At 40.3% G+C, this 20,195-nt stretch overlaps 1 protein-coding gene across 1 annotated transcript; it reads right to left on the bottom strand.

Moving 5' to 3' along the window:
- Window positions 1–3,966: 3,966 nt before the first annotated feature.
- LOC139538171 (p53-induced death domain-containing protein 1) lies at window positions 3,967–7,410 on the bottom strand. Its single transcript, XM_071340047.1, has 3 exons — window positions 7,148–7,410; window positions 5,010–5,173; window positions 3,967–4,403 (listed from the first exon to the last, which is right to left on the bottom strand). Exons 1-3 carry the CDS (start codon window positions 7,166–7,168, stop codon window positions 4,169–4,171), a joined length of 420 nt encoding a protein of 139 aa, XP_071196148.1. The 5' UTR covers window positions 7,169–7,410; the 3' UTR covers window positions 3,967–4,168.
- Between the last annotated feature and the right edge of the window lie 12,785 nt (window positions 7,411–20,195).

The following is a 20,195-nucleotide window of genomic DNA, read 5'->3' as shown; positions in this document are numbered from 1 at the left end:
ACACCTCCCTCTGCAACTGGATCCGGAACTTCCTGACGGGCCGCCCCCCAGGTGGTAAGGGTAGGGAACAATACATCCGTCACGCTGATCCTCAACACGGGGTCCCCTCCTGTACTCCCTGTTCACTCATGACTGCATGGCCAGGCATGACTCCAACACCATCATCAAGTTTGCAGATGACACAACACAATCAATGCCTGGTATGGCAACTGCTCGGCCTCCGACCGCAAGCCACTACAGAGGGTAGTGCGTACGGCCCAGTACATCACTGGGGCCAAGCTTCCTGCCATCCAAGACCTCTATATCAGGCGGTGTCAGAGGAAGGCCCAAAAAATTGTCTAAGACTCCAGCCACCCTAGTCATAGACTGTTCTTTCTGCTACTGCACGGCAAGCGGTACCCGGAGCGCCGAGTCTAGGTCCAAAAGGCTTAACAGCTTCTACCCCCAAGCCATAAGACTCCTGAACAGCTAATCAAATGGCTACCCAGAGCCCTCTTTTACGCTGCTGCTACTCTCTGTTTATAATCTATGCATAGTTACTTTAACTCTACCTACATGTACATATTACTTCAACTAACCGGTGCCCCCACAAATTGACTCTGTACCGGTACCCCCTGTATATAGCCTCGCTTGTTATTTTACTGCTGCTGTTTAATTATTTGTTGCTTTTATTTTCAATTTTTTACTTAACCAACAATGCATTAAATAAATAAGTGTTAAGGGCTTGTAACTAAGCATTTCACTGTAAGGTCTACACCTGTTGTATTCGGCGCATGTGACAAATAACGTTTGATTTGTCACTCCGAGCTCCAACTCTGTGCACTCGGTGGAAAGCCACCTTGTTTACAGTCTCCCCTCTGGATAATTGGACGCTTCGGGTTTGTATATCTAGTATCGACTCCCTCATCACCCTGTTTTACCTGAGAAGACAATCCATGTTGGAATCGAGGGTTTTTACTTTGGCTGTGAGTGCCTTGTTCTCTCCTTGAAGCGTGAGAATTTCACTCTGACTAAACTCCAAGCTCCCCCTCAGTTATTTTGTGAGGTAGCCGGATCTTTCCACGATGGAGTATGTTTTTTCCTCCATAGCATAAAGCTGTTAATACTCGTCGATATCCCTCAGGATCTCCTTAGTATCTAGGTTGGCTTAGAACTGCAAGCAGTAGTTACAAATGTTTTCCCACGACGACCGAAGATGTAACAAGTAGCTTGTTCGTGGTTTCCTCTTGGAACTTTGTCTCCTCCTGATTCCAGATCGCAAGTTCGCTAGCGAGCTGAACCCAGTTGATACAAGTTCGCTAGCGATGGCTCAAGACAGACAAATAGGCAGACAGGTGTAGTATGAGTTGAATGCGATTGAAAGAACCTGAACCAATCCTACTTGAAAAATGTATACTGAACAAAAACATAAAAGATCCCAGAAAATATCAAAAAGCTTATTTCTCTCAAATATTGTGCACAAATTTGTTTACATCCTGATAGAGAGCATTTCTCCTTTGCCAAGATAATCCATCAATTAAACAGCATGATCATTACACAGGTACACCTTGTGCTGGGGGACAAGAAAAAGCTCTCTAAAATGTGCAGCACAATGCCACAGATATTTCATGTTTTTAGGGAGCATGTAATTGGCATGCTGACTGCAGGAATGTCCACCAGAGCTGTTGCCAGAGAAAATGTATGTTAATTTCTCTACCATAAGCCACCTCCAAATCGTTTTAGAGAATTTGGCAGTACGTCCAACCGGCCTCACAACCGCAGGCCACATGTAAACATGCCAGCCTGGACCTCCACATCTGGCTTCTTCACCTGCAGGATCGTCTGAGATCAGCCACTCGGACAGCTGTTGAAAGTCTGTGTTTGCACAACTGAAGAACTTCTGCACAAACTGTCAGAAACCGTCTCATCTGCTTGCTCGTCGTCCTCACCAGGGTCTTGACCTGACTGTAGTTTGGAATCGTAACTCACCTTTGATGGCCAATGGCACGCTGGAAAAGTGTGCTCTTCACAGATGAATCCCATTTTCAACTGTACAGGGCAGATGGCAGACAGCGTGTATGGCGTCATGTGGGCGAACAGTTTGCTGATGTTACTGATTACAGTTAGCCTACTTGATGAATAAAGTAGGCTAATCAGTAACCTAATCCTGTGGGATAATGTAATCTGATTACTTTTTGATTACTTTCACTTCTAACACGCAGACATATTGTAAAAAGTTATTAAAACGTGTTCTTATATAGCATTATTTAATTTAGTAACATTACTATTTGTCATGGCCTGATCTGTTTCACCTGTCCCTGTGATTGTCTCCACCCCCTCCAGGTGTCACTTATTTTCCCCAGTGTATTTTTCCCTGTGTTTCCTGTCTCCCTGTGCCACAATTCGTCTTGTAAGTTTTCCAAGTCACCCGCGGTTTTCCCGTTCTCCTGCTTTTTGCTATTCTCCTTTTTCTAGTCCTCCCAGATTTGACCCATGCTTGTTTCTGGACTTTGTACCTACCTTCCTTGACCGTTCTGCCTGCCTTGACCACGAGCCTGTCTTCCACTCTGTACCTCCTGGACTCTGATCTGGTTTTGACCTTTGGCCTGTCCACAACTATTCTCTTGCCTACTCCTTTTGGATTAATAAACATTGTAAGACTCCAACCATCTGCCTCCTGTGTCTGCATCTGGGTCTCGCCTTGTGTCATGATAACTATTTCCAAATTGCGAATTGTGAGAGAGCATAAAGGTCCTAAATATAATATAGATTATGTGAATTATAGCCTATGTCTGAAAGCATAGTCAAAGGGCTCCATACTAACATTTAATTTGGTGCACGAGCCAATGATTTGGTTGCACCAACAATTTGTTGCAGTCAGACAATGGCAAATATGAGTGACCTAATCATCTTATGAAGTAATTCAAAGTGCTCCATTAAGTGTAGTGGATGGTATGATTCTAGAAATAAATTGTCCAAGCAGGATTGCATGATTCCAGATATTTTGATGTGCAACCTAAACCAGTTATTGTCATGAATTTTGGGTTAGACAGTCAGGCAATTGCTCCTTTTATTTACTGTCAAAATAGGGTTACTGAACATTTGTATTTGTCTACATCTTTTTGGGCACTGTAACGGCTGTTTTCCTCCTCTTCGTCTGAAGAGGAGGTGTAGGGATCGGACCAAAATGCAGCGGGTGATGAATTTATTTAGACAAGACGAAACACGAAGTACACTTGAATAAATTACAAAAACGACGTAGACCGACCTGAACATGAGAACTTACACAAAACGAAGAACGCACGAACAGGAACAGACTAGACAAACGAAACAGTCCCGTGTGGTACAAACACTGACACGGAAGACAATCACCCACAAACAAACGGTGTGAACAGCCTACCTTAATATGGTTCTCAATCAGAGGAAACGTCAAACACCTGCCCCTAATTGAGAACCATATCAGGCACATTGAACCCAACATAGAAACACATAACATAGACTACCCACCCAGCTCACGCCCTGACCATACTAAACAAATACAAAAACAACGGAAAACAGGTCAGGAACGTGACAGGCACTAATATCAAATGGGCTAAATTAATTTGGTGCTCATTCAACACCTGAGGAAGTCGTTAGCTAGATCGCTAACTCAAAATAATTGAGTAAATGATACTTTGAAGTTCACTACTTGAACCCAGAGAAACTACCTCTGACCTCGATATTGAGTGCTAGCTATTTATTACCGGCTATTTATTACTGGCTATTTATTACTGGCTATTTATTACTGGCTATTTGTTGCCGACTATTTACTACCGGCTATTTATTACTGACTATTTATTACTGGCTATTTAATACTGGCTATTTATTACTGGCTATTTATTACTGGCTATTTACAGTAATACTGCAGGTTGCTGGTTTTCATTTCACCTTTTTATGGTATGTAGTGACAGTGCAGTGTTTTCAAAAAAGAAGACGCACCGAAATCCATTATCTTAAAATCTGTTTATTTGTCTATATTTTTCAAAGACTGTTTTGAATGTGAATTCAATCAGTTATTTGAAGTGGCTGTACAGACATCCATCTCATCAGTGATAGATCAATAGATGTCTGCCTGTGTGTGTTTGCATGTGCTTAGAGAATGTGTATATCTGTGTGTCCATGTGTATCAAGGCATATTTTTTCTCACGCCTCAGGTGAATCTGCGGCTGAGGTCATTGATCCGGCGGAGGCCGTCACGGTTCTCGATGGTCCTGTGGACAGTGATGAGGAAGGGGAAGGCGGATGGCAGCTCCACCCTGCGGCTCAATTTCTGGTGGCCCCAGTGGAGGCAGCGCAGCCTCTCAGCCAGGTCGCGGCGCCCGGAACGCTCCAGACCGTCCTGCAGCAACTTGGTCTTGTTGGACTTGTCCCAAGATCTCTCATACCTGGGATGGGAGGGAGATACAGGGATAGATTGATAGAGAAATGAGGAATAGAGTGAGGGGAAGAGGGTTTAACATTATGTCTCTGCATTGGAAATTGATATTTTCTATAATCAAATAATGTAATGACTATGTACATTTCAAGTGTTGTTCTTGTGATGTTAGTATCTATGCTGTTGATCATAAATACATCTGTTTTACAGAATAAATCCAATCATGCGTTAATAGCACAAGAATGATCAGTAATCATCTGTCTCTCTTATACACACACACTGCAGTCCTCTATTGAGACATAGGCTGAGTTCAACAGGGTACATTACCTGTGTGTAGAACAAAGACAATGCCCCTCTGACGTAGAATAAAGATTCATGTCAGATCTTTACAAGACATTTCTTCCACATTACATTAGGTAATCATTCCATGACAGAGGTCCTGTTCGAACCCTCCAAAAATGCATCCCCTTGACCTTTCCTTTACTAGTCACGGATCTGTACGTGATATGGATAGGTCAAAGCAACCAATCCAGTCATCTTATATCTCTGATTATATCAAGGACAGGAGGAAAGAAGGATGCATTGGAAAGCTATTCAAACGGGGCCATTCACACACCAGCACTCTAGCATGCTTCTGGCCTGGACCGTCTTCTCTGTGGATGTGGTATGGAACTGATGGACCTCAGTCCTGGAGAAGCCCAGCTCGTAGGCCAGAACAGTCCACTCAAACCCCAGCTCCCTGGAGATCTCCTGGACAGACTTCAGGTTGATCACAGCATCCTAGAAAACACACCAGAGTTGTGTTGTTCAATAGCCTCAAAACGTGGCGGAGGCGGACTGAAATTGAGTGACCAAAATCTAAAATTGTTCAAACGGTTGTTTTTCGTTGCAAAAACTTTTGCTACGGTGTGCCAGAAGACAAAAACTAAGTGAAGGCTACATTTGTGATGATTTACCTTTGTTTGAACATTGTCCCATTGAGGGATCCCTGTCGCAAGGGAGCCCTGCATGCACACAATTGACAAAATAATACAAATACACAAAATTCAAAACGATCAAATTCCTCAGCAGAGGTCCCCATTCATCATTTTAACCTGCCGGAAAGGCACCAATACATCCAGTTGTAGGAAACTCTGTTCCATACATGGGGTGCAAAGAAACTAAAAGCTGATTAACCTAACTCTGAGGAGACTGAAGGGATTTCCAGAGTTGGCCATCCCTGCGACCGGGTATGGTAACTCGTACGTCTAAAGGTTAATAATGATGTTAGGTCAGCGGCAGTTTTTGTAAAAGAGCTTTATAAATACACTAAAACAAACATATAAATGCAACTTGTAAAGTGTTGGTCCCATGTTTCATGAGCTGAAAAATGCACGAAAAGCTTATTTATCTCAAATTTTTAACACGTCCCAGTTAGTGAGCATTTCTCCTTTGCCAAGATAATCCATCCACCTGACAGCTGTGGCATACCAAGAAGCTAATTAAAAAGCATGACCATTACACAGGTGCACCTTGTGCTGGGGGGGGGGGGGGGGGCAATAAATGGCCACTTTAAAATATGCAGTTTTGTCACACAACACAATGCCAAATATGTCTCAAGTTTTGAGGGACCATGCAATTAGCAGGCTGACTACAGGAATGTCCACCAGAGCTCCTGCCAGAGAATTGAATGTTAATTTCTGTACCATAAGCCGTCTCCAACGTATTTTAAAGAATTTGGCAGTACGTCCAAACGGCCTCACAACCGCAGACAATGCGAATTGCATCATGTGGGTGAGCAGTTTGCTGATGTCAACTTTGTGAAAAGAGTGCCCCATGGTGGCGGTAGCATAAGCTATGAACAATAAACACAATTGTTATCGATGGCAATTTGAATGCACAGAGATACAGTGATTAGATCCTGAGGCCCATTGTCATGCCATTCATCCGTCGCCATCCCCTCATGTTTCAGCATGATAATGCACGATCCCATGTCATCGGATCTGTACACAATTCCTGGAAGCTAAAAATGTCCCAGTTCTTCCATTGCCTTCATACTCTCCAGACATTTCACCCATTGAGCATGTTTGGGATGCTCTGGATTAACTTGTTCCAATTTCCATAAATATCCAGCATCTTCGCACAGCCATTGAAGAGGAGTGGGACAACATTCCACAGGCCACAATCAACAGCCTGATCAACTCTATGCGAAGGAGATGTGTTGCAGTCACACCAGATACTGACTGTTTTTTTGATCCACAGTATCTGTGACCAACAGATGCAAATATGTATTCCCAGTCATGTGAAATTCATAGACTAGGGCATGTATTTCTGATTTCCTTATATGAACTGTAACTGAGTAAAATCTTTGAAATTGTTGCATGTTGCGTTTATATTTTTGTTCAGTATAAAAAGAGAGCAATGAATTGATCTCCAGTAAGTTACTTCAAAGAGGGTCGGCCTACTTTCTGATAAAGAATGCAATGATGAACCTGAACCTGTCGCCCGTAGTAAAACGAAGTGTGCTGGTAAACCGCATCAAACAACTTTAATGAAGATGACCTGGAGAAAAAAAATGCATTTCCAAGTAGAATATTACTTAATTATCATTATTACATGTTGTGCATTATGAGACTATAATGGACTTGTAATAGCTCATGGCTTTTTACAAAAGTATTATACATGCATAATTTCTAAACCACATTACACAGGTACAGTGCACTTCCTGCTATTTTGCTTTTCTCTACAAACTTTCCAACTTCCTCATTGACTTACCTCTTGTGCTTTACTTGGCATTGTGACGTCTCGGCTCCACACAAGGCACAGCAGCCACACTTTCGTTGATTTGCCAATACAAATTCAAAAAGAATGCTCTTAAATTATTGGGCTATGTTCCCAAAGGAAAGATACAACATTAATATCTACTCAGTCTTCACCAGCCTATATGTTTTGCTGTTTTTTCGTACTTTCAACCAAGTCATCAATAGCTACTAGCCTATTTTTGAGAAATAACAAAGGCTCTCTCACCTTTGCTCATAGCTGTTCAATGGGAATGTTGCCTTAGAGATTCATCAACAACATACAATCCTGTTAAAAATTAAGCTTTTTAGCCTCAGTGACTCTGTTCCACCTTATTAATTTCTGAGAATTGGGCCTCCTACCATGTAAACTACTGTAAGCAGAGGGTCACTCAGATTAGATCAGTACCAACAGCCAAGATATAGAGCAAAACTATCACAATATGAACTAGAGTTGGGAAATATTGAATTTAAAATTAAACATACGTGTTTCATGTCAGCCCACTGTTGTTTCAAATGTATTACCGTTCTTCTCGACCTTTTATTTTATATAAAACAATGCCGCCTGCTGTTGATTTCCAACATAGAACAAAACAAATATTTTGTTTCAGGAATAGGGGTTTTCACAAATGATAAAAAAAGAGAGACGTGACGGAACACATTAAATTCCTTTAAATGTGTAGGACAATGGGCATTATTTTGTAAAGCTTTCATTTACATTGTAAAATGCTGTCATTCCTTTTCAACACAGTGTGTTATAGAAAAAGACTCAACTCCCCTATATGTGCAAATGTTACTCAGTATGGACATGAAAAGAACTGCGTTGTAAACAGTTATGATAATGAAGAGAAAGAGGTGCAGAGCGACATTTGAGCTATTATGAATGCAACACTTTCTGAAATAATTCTGATCATTCGTCTAACAATAACAGTACTAGAAATAAGTGCCATTCGTTCTGATAAATACAGTTGATACAATTAATTCCAACACTTCTATGCACTTCTACTTTTAAAATGTAAATTCCTATAAATCCATACTTACTTAGGCACTTGTATTACAGTTTTCAATGTTAAACTGTAATTCAATAAAACACCATGTATTCCTGCGCCCGGTTGCATAAAACATCTTAAGATTCCTTAACTTTAAGTCAGTTACACAAAACATTTTAAGGAACATATCTCCTTTAAATGAAGGTGAATGTTTTGTCTGCCCTGGTTGAAAAAAGGAAAACATCAACCAGCAGCTAGTTGTTTAGCTACTTAGCGAAACAATGTAAGGTGCACAATCCATAGCAACAATGCTAGCTGGCATGCTAGCTACCTTCTCTGTAAGTAAGCTAGAAAGTAAAAGAAACAAGTTGGGTCTTACCGCCAAATATTTATGAAACCGTTACACGCCAGATACAAACATCGAATTTGGTAGAGATGCTCTTTGGGATATATAAATTGATATTAGAAGAATTAGCCAACATTTTTTTTATGCATAATCCAATATGTCCGCCAATACTGAATCAGAATTTGGAAAGTAGATATTATTGTTGGATTTTCAGTGCCATATATAAAAACAACAATGTGTATTTGTGAGTGGTGGATCTTCAATAATATGCCATTATATTTCAGAAATAACCTGCCTAAAGTGGCTGAAAGGGCCTGGAAACACCAGATATCAACCTGTAAATTACTTGGATTTTGGTGAACTACTACAGTACATGAATCACCTTAGAGCAACGGTTCCAAACCTTTTCTGTTCCGGGGACCATCAAATAACCATCTAAAGCTCTATGACCACCATCCACGGAGTCGCAAATATTACATAAAATTCACTCAATTTGACCGGCAAGATATTTTATCAGTGAATGTAAACGTTTAAAGGCCTATTATTATTATTCATATTATTATAAACTATTTGCATTGTGAAAGTAATACAGTGCATTTGGAAAGTATTCAGACCCCTTGACTTTTTCCACATTTTGTTATGTTACCGCATTATTCTAAAATGGATTATTCTTTTTTCCCCCTCATGACATTACACACAATAATAATGACAAAGCGAAAACAGATTTTAGCAAATGTATTTTAAACATAAAAACAGAAATACCATATTTACCTAAATATTCAGACTCTTTGCTATGAGACTCAAAATTGAGCTCAGGAGCATCAGAAGGCTGTTGTATAAATCACCTGTCTCGGGATTACATCTAAAAACGAAGGGCAACCATGGCATCCATGACAGAGAGGGAGAAGCGTTCAGCCATGTATACAGGTAAGAGAGTCTAGCTAGCTACATTTTCAGATATTATACTTTGTACTTTTCTCAAAGTCGTTTTCATTGCAAGTTAAAGCGTATTGTTAGCTAGCTAACTTTAGCTGGCTAGCTAACGTTACTTTGTATTTATATGTATTTATTAGGGATCCACATTAGCAGCTTATCTTCATGGGGTCTTCTTCGGGATCGGTGTCCCTTCCACGGGACGGTTGAGCTAACGTAGGCTAATGCGATTAGCATGAGATTGTAAGTAACAAGAACATTTCCCAGGACATAGACATATCTGATATTGGCAGAAAGCTTAAATTCTTGTTAATCTACTGCACTGTCCAATTTACAGTAGCTATTACAGTGAAAGAATACCATGCTATTGTTTGAGAGTGCACAATTTTGAACATGAAACGTTATTAATAAAGAAATGATGCACATTTGAGCAGTCTTGATACAACATTTTGAACAGAAATGCAATGGTTCATTGGATCAGTCTAAAATGTTGCTCAAAAACAGATGCCATCTAGTGGCCAAAATCTAAATTGTACCTGGGCTGGAGTAATACATTATGGCCTTTCTCTTGTATTTCAAATGTGATGGTACAAAAAAAATACAAAAGAACGGTTGTTTTTTTCTTTATATTGTGTTATATTATACTACATTCCTTTCACATTTCCATAAACTTCAAGGTGTTTCCTTTCAAATGGTACCATGAATATGCATATCCTTGCTTCAAGGCCTGAGCTACAGGTAGTTAGATTTGGGTATGTCATTTTAGGAGAACATTTTTAAAAAGGGGCTAATCCTTAAAACAGTACATCATATAACATCATTACACCACTATCTACAATACAAAATGTTAAATACCACCATACAACAATATTACACTGTACGTGTGTGTAGAGTTTGTGTGCGTATGCGTGTGCCTGTTCCTGTGTGTCTCTATAAGGTGCATTTTTATCTGTTTTTGGAATCTGATTATACAGGTGGCATCATTTACCTGATGTGGAATAGAGTTCCATGTCCCTCTTTGTTGCACCTGAACAGTAGTCCAGGAGCGACAAAACTAGAGCCTGTAAGACCTGCCTTGTTGATAATGATGTTAAGAAGGCAGAGCAGTGCTTTATTATGGACAGACTTCTCCCCATCTTAGCTACTGCTGTATCAATATGTATTGACCATGACAGTTTACAATCCAGGATTACTCCAAGCAGTTTAGTCACTTGCTCAATTTCCACATTATTCATTACAAGATTTGGTTGAGGTCTAAGGTTAGGTGAAGGATTTGTCCCAAATACAATGCTTTTTTTAAATTTATTTTTTAGGACTAACTTATTCCATTCTGAAACTAACTGCAGCTCTTTGTTAAGATTTGCAGTGATTTCACTCGCTATAGTAGCTGACGTATATATTGTTGAGTCATTCGCATACATAGACACACTGGCTTTACTCAAAGCAGGGGGTGTAAAGCCATAACACATACATTACGTTTTTCTAGCAGCAGACTATGATCTATTGAAGTCTAACAAAATGGCTCCCACAATCTTTTTATCATAATTTTCTCTCAGCCAATCATCAGTTATTTGTGTAAGTGCTGTGCTTGTTGAATATCCTTCCCTATAAGCGTACTGAAAGTCAATTGTCAATTTTACACTAAAATAGCATTGTATCTGGTCAAACACAATTTTTTCCAAAGATTTACTAAGGGTTGGTAACAGGCTGAATGGTCGGCTATTTGAGCTAGTAAAGAGGGCTTTACTATTCTTGGGTAGTGTAATTACTTTTGATTCCCTCCAGGCCTGAAGGCACACACTTTCTAGTAGATTTAGATTGAAGATAAGGCAAATATGGCGATATCGTCCACTATTATCCTCAGTAATTTTCCACCCAAGTTGTCATACCCCGATGTCTTGTCATTGTTAATAGACAACAATAATTTTTTCACCTCTTCCACACTCACTTTACAGATTTCAAAACTACAATTCTTGTCCTTCATAATTTGGTCAGTTATACTTGTATGTTTAGTGTCAGCGTTTGTTGCTGGCATGTCATGTCTAAAATTTGCTAATCTTGCCAATGAAAACATAATTAAAGTAATTGGCAATATCAGTGGGCTTTGTGATGGATGAGCCATCTGATTCAATGAATGATTAGTTAGTTTTTTGCCCCAAATTTAATTAAAGGCGCTCCAAAGCTTTTTACTATCATTCTTTACATAATTTATCTTTGTTTCATAGTACAGTTTCTTCTTCTTTTCATTCAGTTTAGTCACATGATTTCTCAATTTTCAGTATGTTTGCCAATCGGTTATGCAGCCAGACTTATTTGCCATTCATTTTGCCTCATCCCCCTCAACCATACCATTTTTTAAATTCCTCATCAATCCACTGGAATTTAACACTTTTTACAGTAATTTTCTTAATGGGTGCATGCTTATTAGTAACTGGAATAAGCAATTTCATATGTCAAGTGCAGCTTCTGGTTGCTCCTCATTACACACCACAAACCTGCAAATATTATTTTCATCATCAACATAGGAATTACTACAAAACCTTTTGTTTGACCTCTTATAGACTATATTTGTTACGTTCGTCGATGGAAGGATCGGACCAAGGTGCAGCGTTGTAGGCGTACACTTTAATTTATTAAATGAACACCGAAAAAACAACAAATACAAATACGAAACGTCTAGTAGGGCTAAACAGCACAGTACCAAAAACAAGATCCCAGAAACTACAGGTGGGAAAAGGCTGCCTAAGTATGATCCCCAATCAGAGACAACGATAGACAGCTGCGTATGATTGGAACCACACCCGGCCAACAAAGAAATAGAAAACATAGATTGCCCACCCTAGTCACACCCTGACCTAACCAAATAGAAAATTAAAAGGATCTCTAAGGTCAGGGAGTGACAATATTAGGCCCAGCCTTTGGAACTCTGGTTTTCCTAGATATGGCTACTATATTGTGATCGCTACATCCAATGGATTTGGATACTGCTTTAAAGCAAATTTCTGCAGCATTAGTAAAGATGTGATCAATACATGTTGGTGATTTAATTCCTGTGCTGTTTGTATGATCTGTGTAGTAATATAATTTATATCTCAGAAATCCATTTGCATTGCTAGTTATAGCCTAATGTTAGCTAACAAGCTAACATTGGACCTAGTTGGTTAGCTTTAGCTACATGCAGATTCAAGCATGGTAGTAACATTGAGTTGGGATTATGATTCATTGTTTAGCTAGGGTTAGCTAGCTACTGTACATGTCTAAACAAAAGACTCCACTATGCAAGTAACCATTTCACTGTGCCATTTACACCTTCTGTATCCTGTGCATGTGAAAAATAAAATTGTACTTGATATAGTGTGTGTTTCCCAGAGACGGTAATGTGAAGAACGACATGACCTGCACCAAAGTCAATAGGATATAACTTTAGGCCAACTGGAGAGTGTCCAAGTAAAAAAATTATCCGTCAGAATGCCCTGCTTTTATTTCATCACACTCACAACCATAATCTATTCTCTGTAATTAGCTCGCCATTAACTTGTAAATAATTATCTTGTTGTGAGTTTATTTTCCTGTAATAATGAATACAAATTAAGACGTCAGCTATGATATGGCATTATTTGAACTGGCTAGCCAGCAAACATTGTTTAGAATGTAGCTTTTTTCTAGATTGACATTCATTTTTTAAAGGATGGGATTATTTGTGTTAAAATACACCAGTTATGCTATTTTGGACCACCAGGCTGCTGATGTCATGCAGCCTCTCGTTTTTGTGTTTATACTTTATCATAACTACAACGACAAGTTTGATGTCGGACGACAATAGAATGTTCATGATGTCACTGCGACAACTGTCAGACTGTAACGTCCTGACCAGAGTTATTATGTGTTTTGCTTGTTTAGTGTTGGTCAGGACGTGAGCTGGGTGGGAATTCTATGTTGTGTGTCTAGTTTGTCTGTTTCTGTGTCCAGCCTAATATGGTTCTCAATCAGAGGCAGCTGGTAATCGTTGTCCCTGATTGAGAATCATATATAGGAGGCTTGTTTGGTGTTGGGATTTTGTGGGTGATTGTTTCCTGTCTCTGTGTTTGTGTTCTGCACCAGATAGGACTGTCTCGGCTTTCACGTTTGTTGTTTTTGTATTGTTGTAAGTATTCACCGTTTATTGTCTAATTAAACATGTTGAACACTAACCGCGCTGCATTTTGGTCCTCTCCTTCATCCCAGGAAGAAAGTCGCTACACAGACATGTCAATAGACGTAGTATAAACCAGCCTTTAGTCTATAAATCTTTGGCTGTTTAGTATACTACCATACTCACTCTGTTTAACACATGGCCTCAGATGTGTTAAATTCTTCACATTTTCCTAATTGACTGACCTTCATTTTTTTCGTTGCTTATTTTAGCTGTTCTTGCCATAAAAAGGACTTGGTCTTTTAACAAATAGGGCTTTCTTCTATATACCACCCCACCCCTCCCCTGTCACAACACAACTGATTGGCTCAAACGCAATAAGAAGGAAAGAAATTCCACCAAGGCACACCTGTTAATTGAAATTCATTCCAGGTGACTACCTCATGAAGCTGGTTGAGAGAATGCCAAGAGTGTGCAAAGCTGTTATCAAGGAAAAGGGTGGCTACTTTGAAGAATCTCAAATATAAAATATATTTTGATTTGTTTAACACTTTTTTGGTTACTACAGGATTCCATATGTGTTATTTCAAGTTTTGATGTCTTCACTATTATTCTACAATGTAGAAAATAGTAAAAATAAAGAAAAATGAGGAGGTGTGTCCAAATGTTTGACTGGTACTGTATATATATATATATATATATATTATATTATATATATATATATATATATACAGATAAAGTCGGAAGTTTACATACACTTAGGTTGGAGTCATTAAAACTCATTTTTCAACCACTCCACACATTTCTTGTTAACAAACTATAGTTTTGGCAAGTCGGTTAGGACATCTACTTAGTGCATGACACAAGTAATTTTTCCAACAATTGTTTACAGGCAGATTATTTCACTTATAATTCACTGTATCACAATTCCAGTGGGTAAGAAGTTAACATACACCAAGTTGACTGTGCCTTTAAACAGCTTGGAAAATGGGCCAAAATTCACCCAACTTATTGTGGGAAGCTTGTGGAAGGCTACCCGAAACGTTTGACCCAAGTTAAAAAATGTAATGGCAATGCTACCAAATACTAATTGAGTGTATGTAAAGTTCTGACCCACTGGGAATGTGATGAAAGAAATAAAAGCTGAAATAAATCATTCTCTCTCCTATTATTCTGACATTTCCCATTCTTAAAATAAAGTGGTGTTCCTAACTGACCTAAAACAGGGAATTTGTACTTGGATTACATGTCAGGAATTGTGAAAAACTGAATTTAAATGTATTTGGTTAAGGTGTATGTAAACGTCAACTGTAAATATATATATGTTTAGTTCACATAATATATTAATTAAGGTGTCTTTAATAAAATACACTTTGCAAAAGTGGGCATTATTTATGCATTTCTATAGCTTCTATAATTTCTTGTTGCTTCAAAACAGTGCGTGACCAGCAAGCAGCAGTCTCCTTGACTCCTCCTCTGTTCCATATAAACCATAGCATTAGGGGTTGAATTAATCTTTCGTGGAGAGACGCACTTAACATAGGATTGTATGGTAATGTCTGTCAACAGGCGACGACTAACAAGGAATTTTGTCCCAGTGCACAGATTTTTTTGTCCCTGATCATTTGGACAAATCATTATTTAAGCATTCCACTGCTTAGACGTTGTATGCATCAACCAATGGTTGCGTGCCATGTCATTGACTGTGTCATGGAGTTGTGGTTGTGGTTAGCTAATAGGTAAAATACCTGTGCAGGCGTTGTAAAATTAACTTCAAAGCAGTGCAACGCAACCAATCACTTTTTTTCAAATTTCGGAAGGGGAGGGGTGTCACTCCTGCTCCCGCTCTCCCTCTCCGCCAGACTGCCTTCACTACGCACACCTGTCACCATCGTTACGCTTCTAACACACCGACTGCGTCATGGCGTTTGAACACCAGAAGTACATTCATTTCCAATGGAACGCTGCGTTTGCCTTGCAGCATTGCGTTGCAGAGGTAGTTGCTCTACGTTCTGTGTGGTGCATACATACGATTTATTGAACGTATGCATCAAATTGTATACGTAGACTTACTTGACAGAAAGTAGCAAAATGTGAATGTTTAATTTTTGTTGCACACATATCCAGTAAAAAAAAATTGCGATTACATAATGTTATATATAATAAATATACATCTAGCTTATGCATACATACATAACCATATCTACATATATATGAACATACATATAGCTTGTGCATACAGTACCATTGGGTTAGCTAACTCAATGGTCAGACTAGTTAACCTTTAGATAACTCCTGTTTTAGTGTCATCTGGCTGCGTTAGAGACTGTGTGTGTGACCATAGGATTAAAAGCTTGTACAACACACCGCATGACTAAAACACAAGATTGCTGAGGCACCGAACAGGATACCCCATTGTCACAAAACTGCTGACAGCACAAAACAGTTATGAAGCGCCAAACTAAACCGCCTGACTTAAGTAATTGCTCACATCCGTATAACTCACGGAAACCCCCGAGTCCATCTCATGACTCCTGGACACACAAAGAGTTACATCGCATGAACCCAAACACACACACACATTTCACTCCCCTCTCTACTGGTCGGGTGCCAAGAGCAGAGGACACTGCTGTGCACCAATGGGGCTCCTGTTCTGGCTGGAGCAGGCCCGCCTCCAACTCTTCACCGACCAGTCAGAAGAGCAGAACTACCAGAATCAACCAACATCATATTATGTATAAAACCTAATGCACGCTATGTTTAGGGACTCTCTTCTGCTAGTTCCCTCTGAGCTAAAAGAACGAGACCATGCACGCTTGAAAATATATCTTTTGACTCAGAATAAACTGCCTTTATAATATCTAAATCCACCCTGTCCAGCGTCTTGACTTGGTCTCCTTCTCATGTAACTGTATCATCAACAATAATAAAAACAGTTTGACTGGAGAATTTCTTTACATTTTTAATTCATTTATTTGCCAAGTTTATTATTTATTCGATGACATCCACAAATTAACTGTGAGAGCCTATAATATAATTTCCCTCAAATTGTCATGTTTTGTCATTGATTATCATGTCTTGTCCCTGTGCTTCCCTTCTATTCGTTTCCCTCTGCTGGTCTTATTAGGTTCTTTCCCTCTTTCTATCCCTCTCTCTCCCCTCCCTCTCTCCCTCTCTCGCTCTCTCTCTCTATCGTTCCGTTCCTGCTCCCAGCTGTTCCTCATTCTCCTAACTACCTCATTTACTCTTTCACACCTGTCCCCTATTTTGCCCTCTGATTAGAGTCCCTATTTCTCCCTCTGTTTTCCGCTTCTGTCCTTGTCGGATCCTTGTTTGATGTTTGCTGTTCTGTGTCCTTGTTCCGCCCTGTCGTGTTTTTGCCTTCTTCAGATGCTGCGTGTGAGCAGGTGTCTATGTCAGCTACGGCCTGTGCCTTCCCGAAGCGACCTGCAGTCTGTGGCCGCGTCTCCAGTCGTTCCTCTCTACTGACGAGAGGATTTCAGTTTTCCTGTTTTGGATTTACCTAAGATAATATCCAGGAGTATCGGTTTTTGTTTAAGACTGGAATAAAGACTCTGTTTCTATTAAGTCGCTTTTGGGTCCTCATTCACCTGCATAACACAAATGCAGTTTTGGAGCGAAATGCAATAATAAATAGTCAAGATAGCAGCGTAGGCTCTTTCAAAAATGAGATCAACGTTTAGGAAGGTGGTCTTGATCGCGCTGTTGGTCCGGGACCAGCCCCGCCGAAAGCGCAGGTCTGTGTGGTTCCAGAGATGGTTCAAGTCCCGAAAGCAGGCAGGGAAGTTCCACCGTCTCATTCAAGAGCTTCAAATGTTTGGAGAGGAATTCCGAAGTTACTTTCGTCTGGACCGAAGCCAGTTCGATCACCTGCTCCAGATGGTTGGAGCCAGGATCGCCCGGATGGATACCAACTACCGGGAGTCCATCAGCCCAGTTGAAGCCTGGCGATTTGTCTCCGGTAAGCTACATTCTAGTACATTTTTAAAGCCTTTGATACCATAATTGATTGATACATTATTTGTATGTGCAACCTAGCTAGCTAAAGGGCTCTCTAGTTAATAGTCCCTATTTGATATCAGATGTACTTTTACAGAATGTTCATTAGGACTATAACTTTTCCCAAAGTTGGTTTATAATCCTTTTTTAATTATGCAATGTTACCAAATGAAAATAAAGTTGAGGTGCCTTCTGCCCTGATGAAGGTAGGCTAGTCTTCTCCAGGACCCATTGTTGTTCAACACAGTTACAGTCATTCATTACATTCTTATTGGACTCACATACACTCTTAGTGAAAAAGGTTCCAAAGGTGTCCTTCTGCTTTCCCCATAGGATAACCTTTTTTGGTTCCAGGTATAACCCTTTGGGGAAAATGTTATACATGTGTAACCGATGTGAAATGGCTAGCTAGTTAGCGGTGGTGCGCGCTAGCAGCCTTTCAGTCGGAGACGTCACTCGCTTTGAGACCCTGAAGTAGTGGTTCCCCTTGCTCTGCAAGGGCCGCGGCTTTTGTGGAGCGATGGGTAATGATGCATCTAGGTTTCAGAGCAAGTGACGTAACCGACTGAAAGGCTGCTAGCGCGCACCACCGCTAACTAGCTAGCCATTTCGCGAGGGGACGGACGTAAAAGTTAAACTGTTACACATGGAGCCCAATAGGGTACTACCTGGAACCAAAAAGGGATCTCCTATGGGGACAGCCGGAGAACCCTTTTAAGTAGATAGTACCATTCTTTCTAAGAGTAGAGTTGGCCTGGGCTACAGTTTATTGATATAGTCATAGACTGAATTGTAGTGTTTCAAGGCATTGTTAATGATGGTTGATGAGTATTACAATATAATTAGTAGAGCATAATAAACTGTAATGAGGTAGATATATGAGTAGATATAATATGTGGGTGGAATTCAAGTTACACGCAATATTGATCATTCTTTTGAATTATATTTTAGATTCTTGGCGACAGGGGACTCCTACAGGACCATTGGATGCAGCTTCCGAGTTGGACGGTCCACGGTGGCAGGCATTGTCCCCTCTGTGGCACAAGCCATTTGGGACTGTCTGGTTGGTGAATACATGCCTGTCCCCAAGGAGGAAGACTGGAGGGCCATCGCTGCCGAGTTCCTGGAGAGGTGGAATTTCCCCAACTGTCTTGGCTCCATTGACAGGAAACATGTAGTAATCCAGGCTCCACCGTGCTCAGGTTCGCAATTCTACAACTACAAGGGTACATTTTTAGTTGTACTCTTGGTTGTAGTAGATGCCATCTACTGTTTCCGTGTTGTCGATGTTGGTGCTTACGGCAAGGGAAGTGGTGGCGGGACCCTCCGGGACTCTGCCTTCGGCCAGGCACTTCAGGATGGCACCCTGGAGATTCCACCACCTGCATCACTCCCTGGAGCTGAAGACCTGGGACCTGTTCCCCACATCTTCGTCGGCGACGAGGCCTTCCCTTTAAGACCCAACCTCATGAGGCCCTACGTTGGACGCCAGCTGCCATTGCCAAAGCCTGTAAGGATCTTTAACAAACGATTGTCCAGGGCAAGGTTAGTTGTTGAATGCGCATTTGGGATTCTGGCAGCCCGGTGGAGAATGTATTGGAGAGTGCTTGGTCTCAGCCCCTCAAATGTCGATGCCTGCGTGAAGGCCACATGTGTTCTCTATAACTATGGAGATGGGCACGCCAAATGGTCACCTACCTGATGTCACTAGGGCAGGTGCCAACCATGCCCCCAGACAGGCACTCCAGGTGAGGGAGAAGCTGACCACCTACTTCTCATCGCCAGCAGGTGAAGTCCCATGGCAGTATGCCGTGGAGTGAAACTGCTCTTTTAAGAGCTCCCTACCACAAAGGTAATTTTAAGAACCATCCACCGTTGTCCATAAAGTTGCATTTTTTCCCTGATTACTTTATGTATCATTGTCTCTCTTCATTTGGAAGCTATATTTAAGTGACATTTGGGAGTAAAGACCACACCTTAAAACCCCTTCCCTCTCCCATCAACGTCAGTATTATACACACCTGGCATGGTACATCAGGTGAGCGGGAGCACTAATTAAGGTTATACGACATTGTTAGGAATTTTATGAATAATGACTAAACAATGTCTACATTTAGATAAAACTATAACTAATTGAACTCAACCCTGTATTATTATATCTGATTAATAATGTTAATTCATAAGGAAGGGATTATGTAGCATGAACAAGGAGTAATTAAAACATAATAAACACCATTCCAACTTAGTTAGAGAGGTATGTGGTGTGGGTTATAACGTAAGCCAAAGGGATCGTTAAACTATGGTTGAACCGACCCAACTTAGCCCTGAGATGTTTAGATAAGGCAGTGAGTAACTTCTTAGGTCTTCCATTATCTTGGGTTGTCTGCTAAAGTGGTAATAAATTATAATGAGCCTTCAGGAGAATAAATTATATTGTGTGTCATGTGTGTGCGCTAGTGAGTTGGAATGAACTTTTGAACCTGTTTTATCTTGGTCAAGAGGAGGAGCTTTATTCTGTAACCAATGACGTCATATTTTGTATATAAACTGTTGTTTGTGGTTAAATGGGAGCGTGCTCTGAGAATAAATACTATTATCTATTTTT

The sequence above is a fragment of the Salvelinus alpinus genome, chromosome 14 (assembly GCF_045679555.1).
Source record: "Salvelinus alpinus chromosome 14, SLU_Salpinus.1, whole genome shotgun sequence".
NCBI lineage: Eukaryota > Metazoa > Chordata > Actinopteri > Salmoniformes > Salmonidae > Salvelinus > Salvelinus alpinus.
The sequence above is the reverse complement of the archived record's forward strand: the minus strand, read 5'-3'. Positions and strand labels throughout refer to the sequence as shown.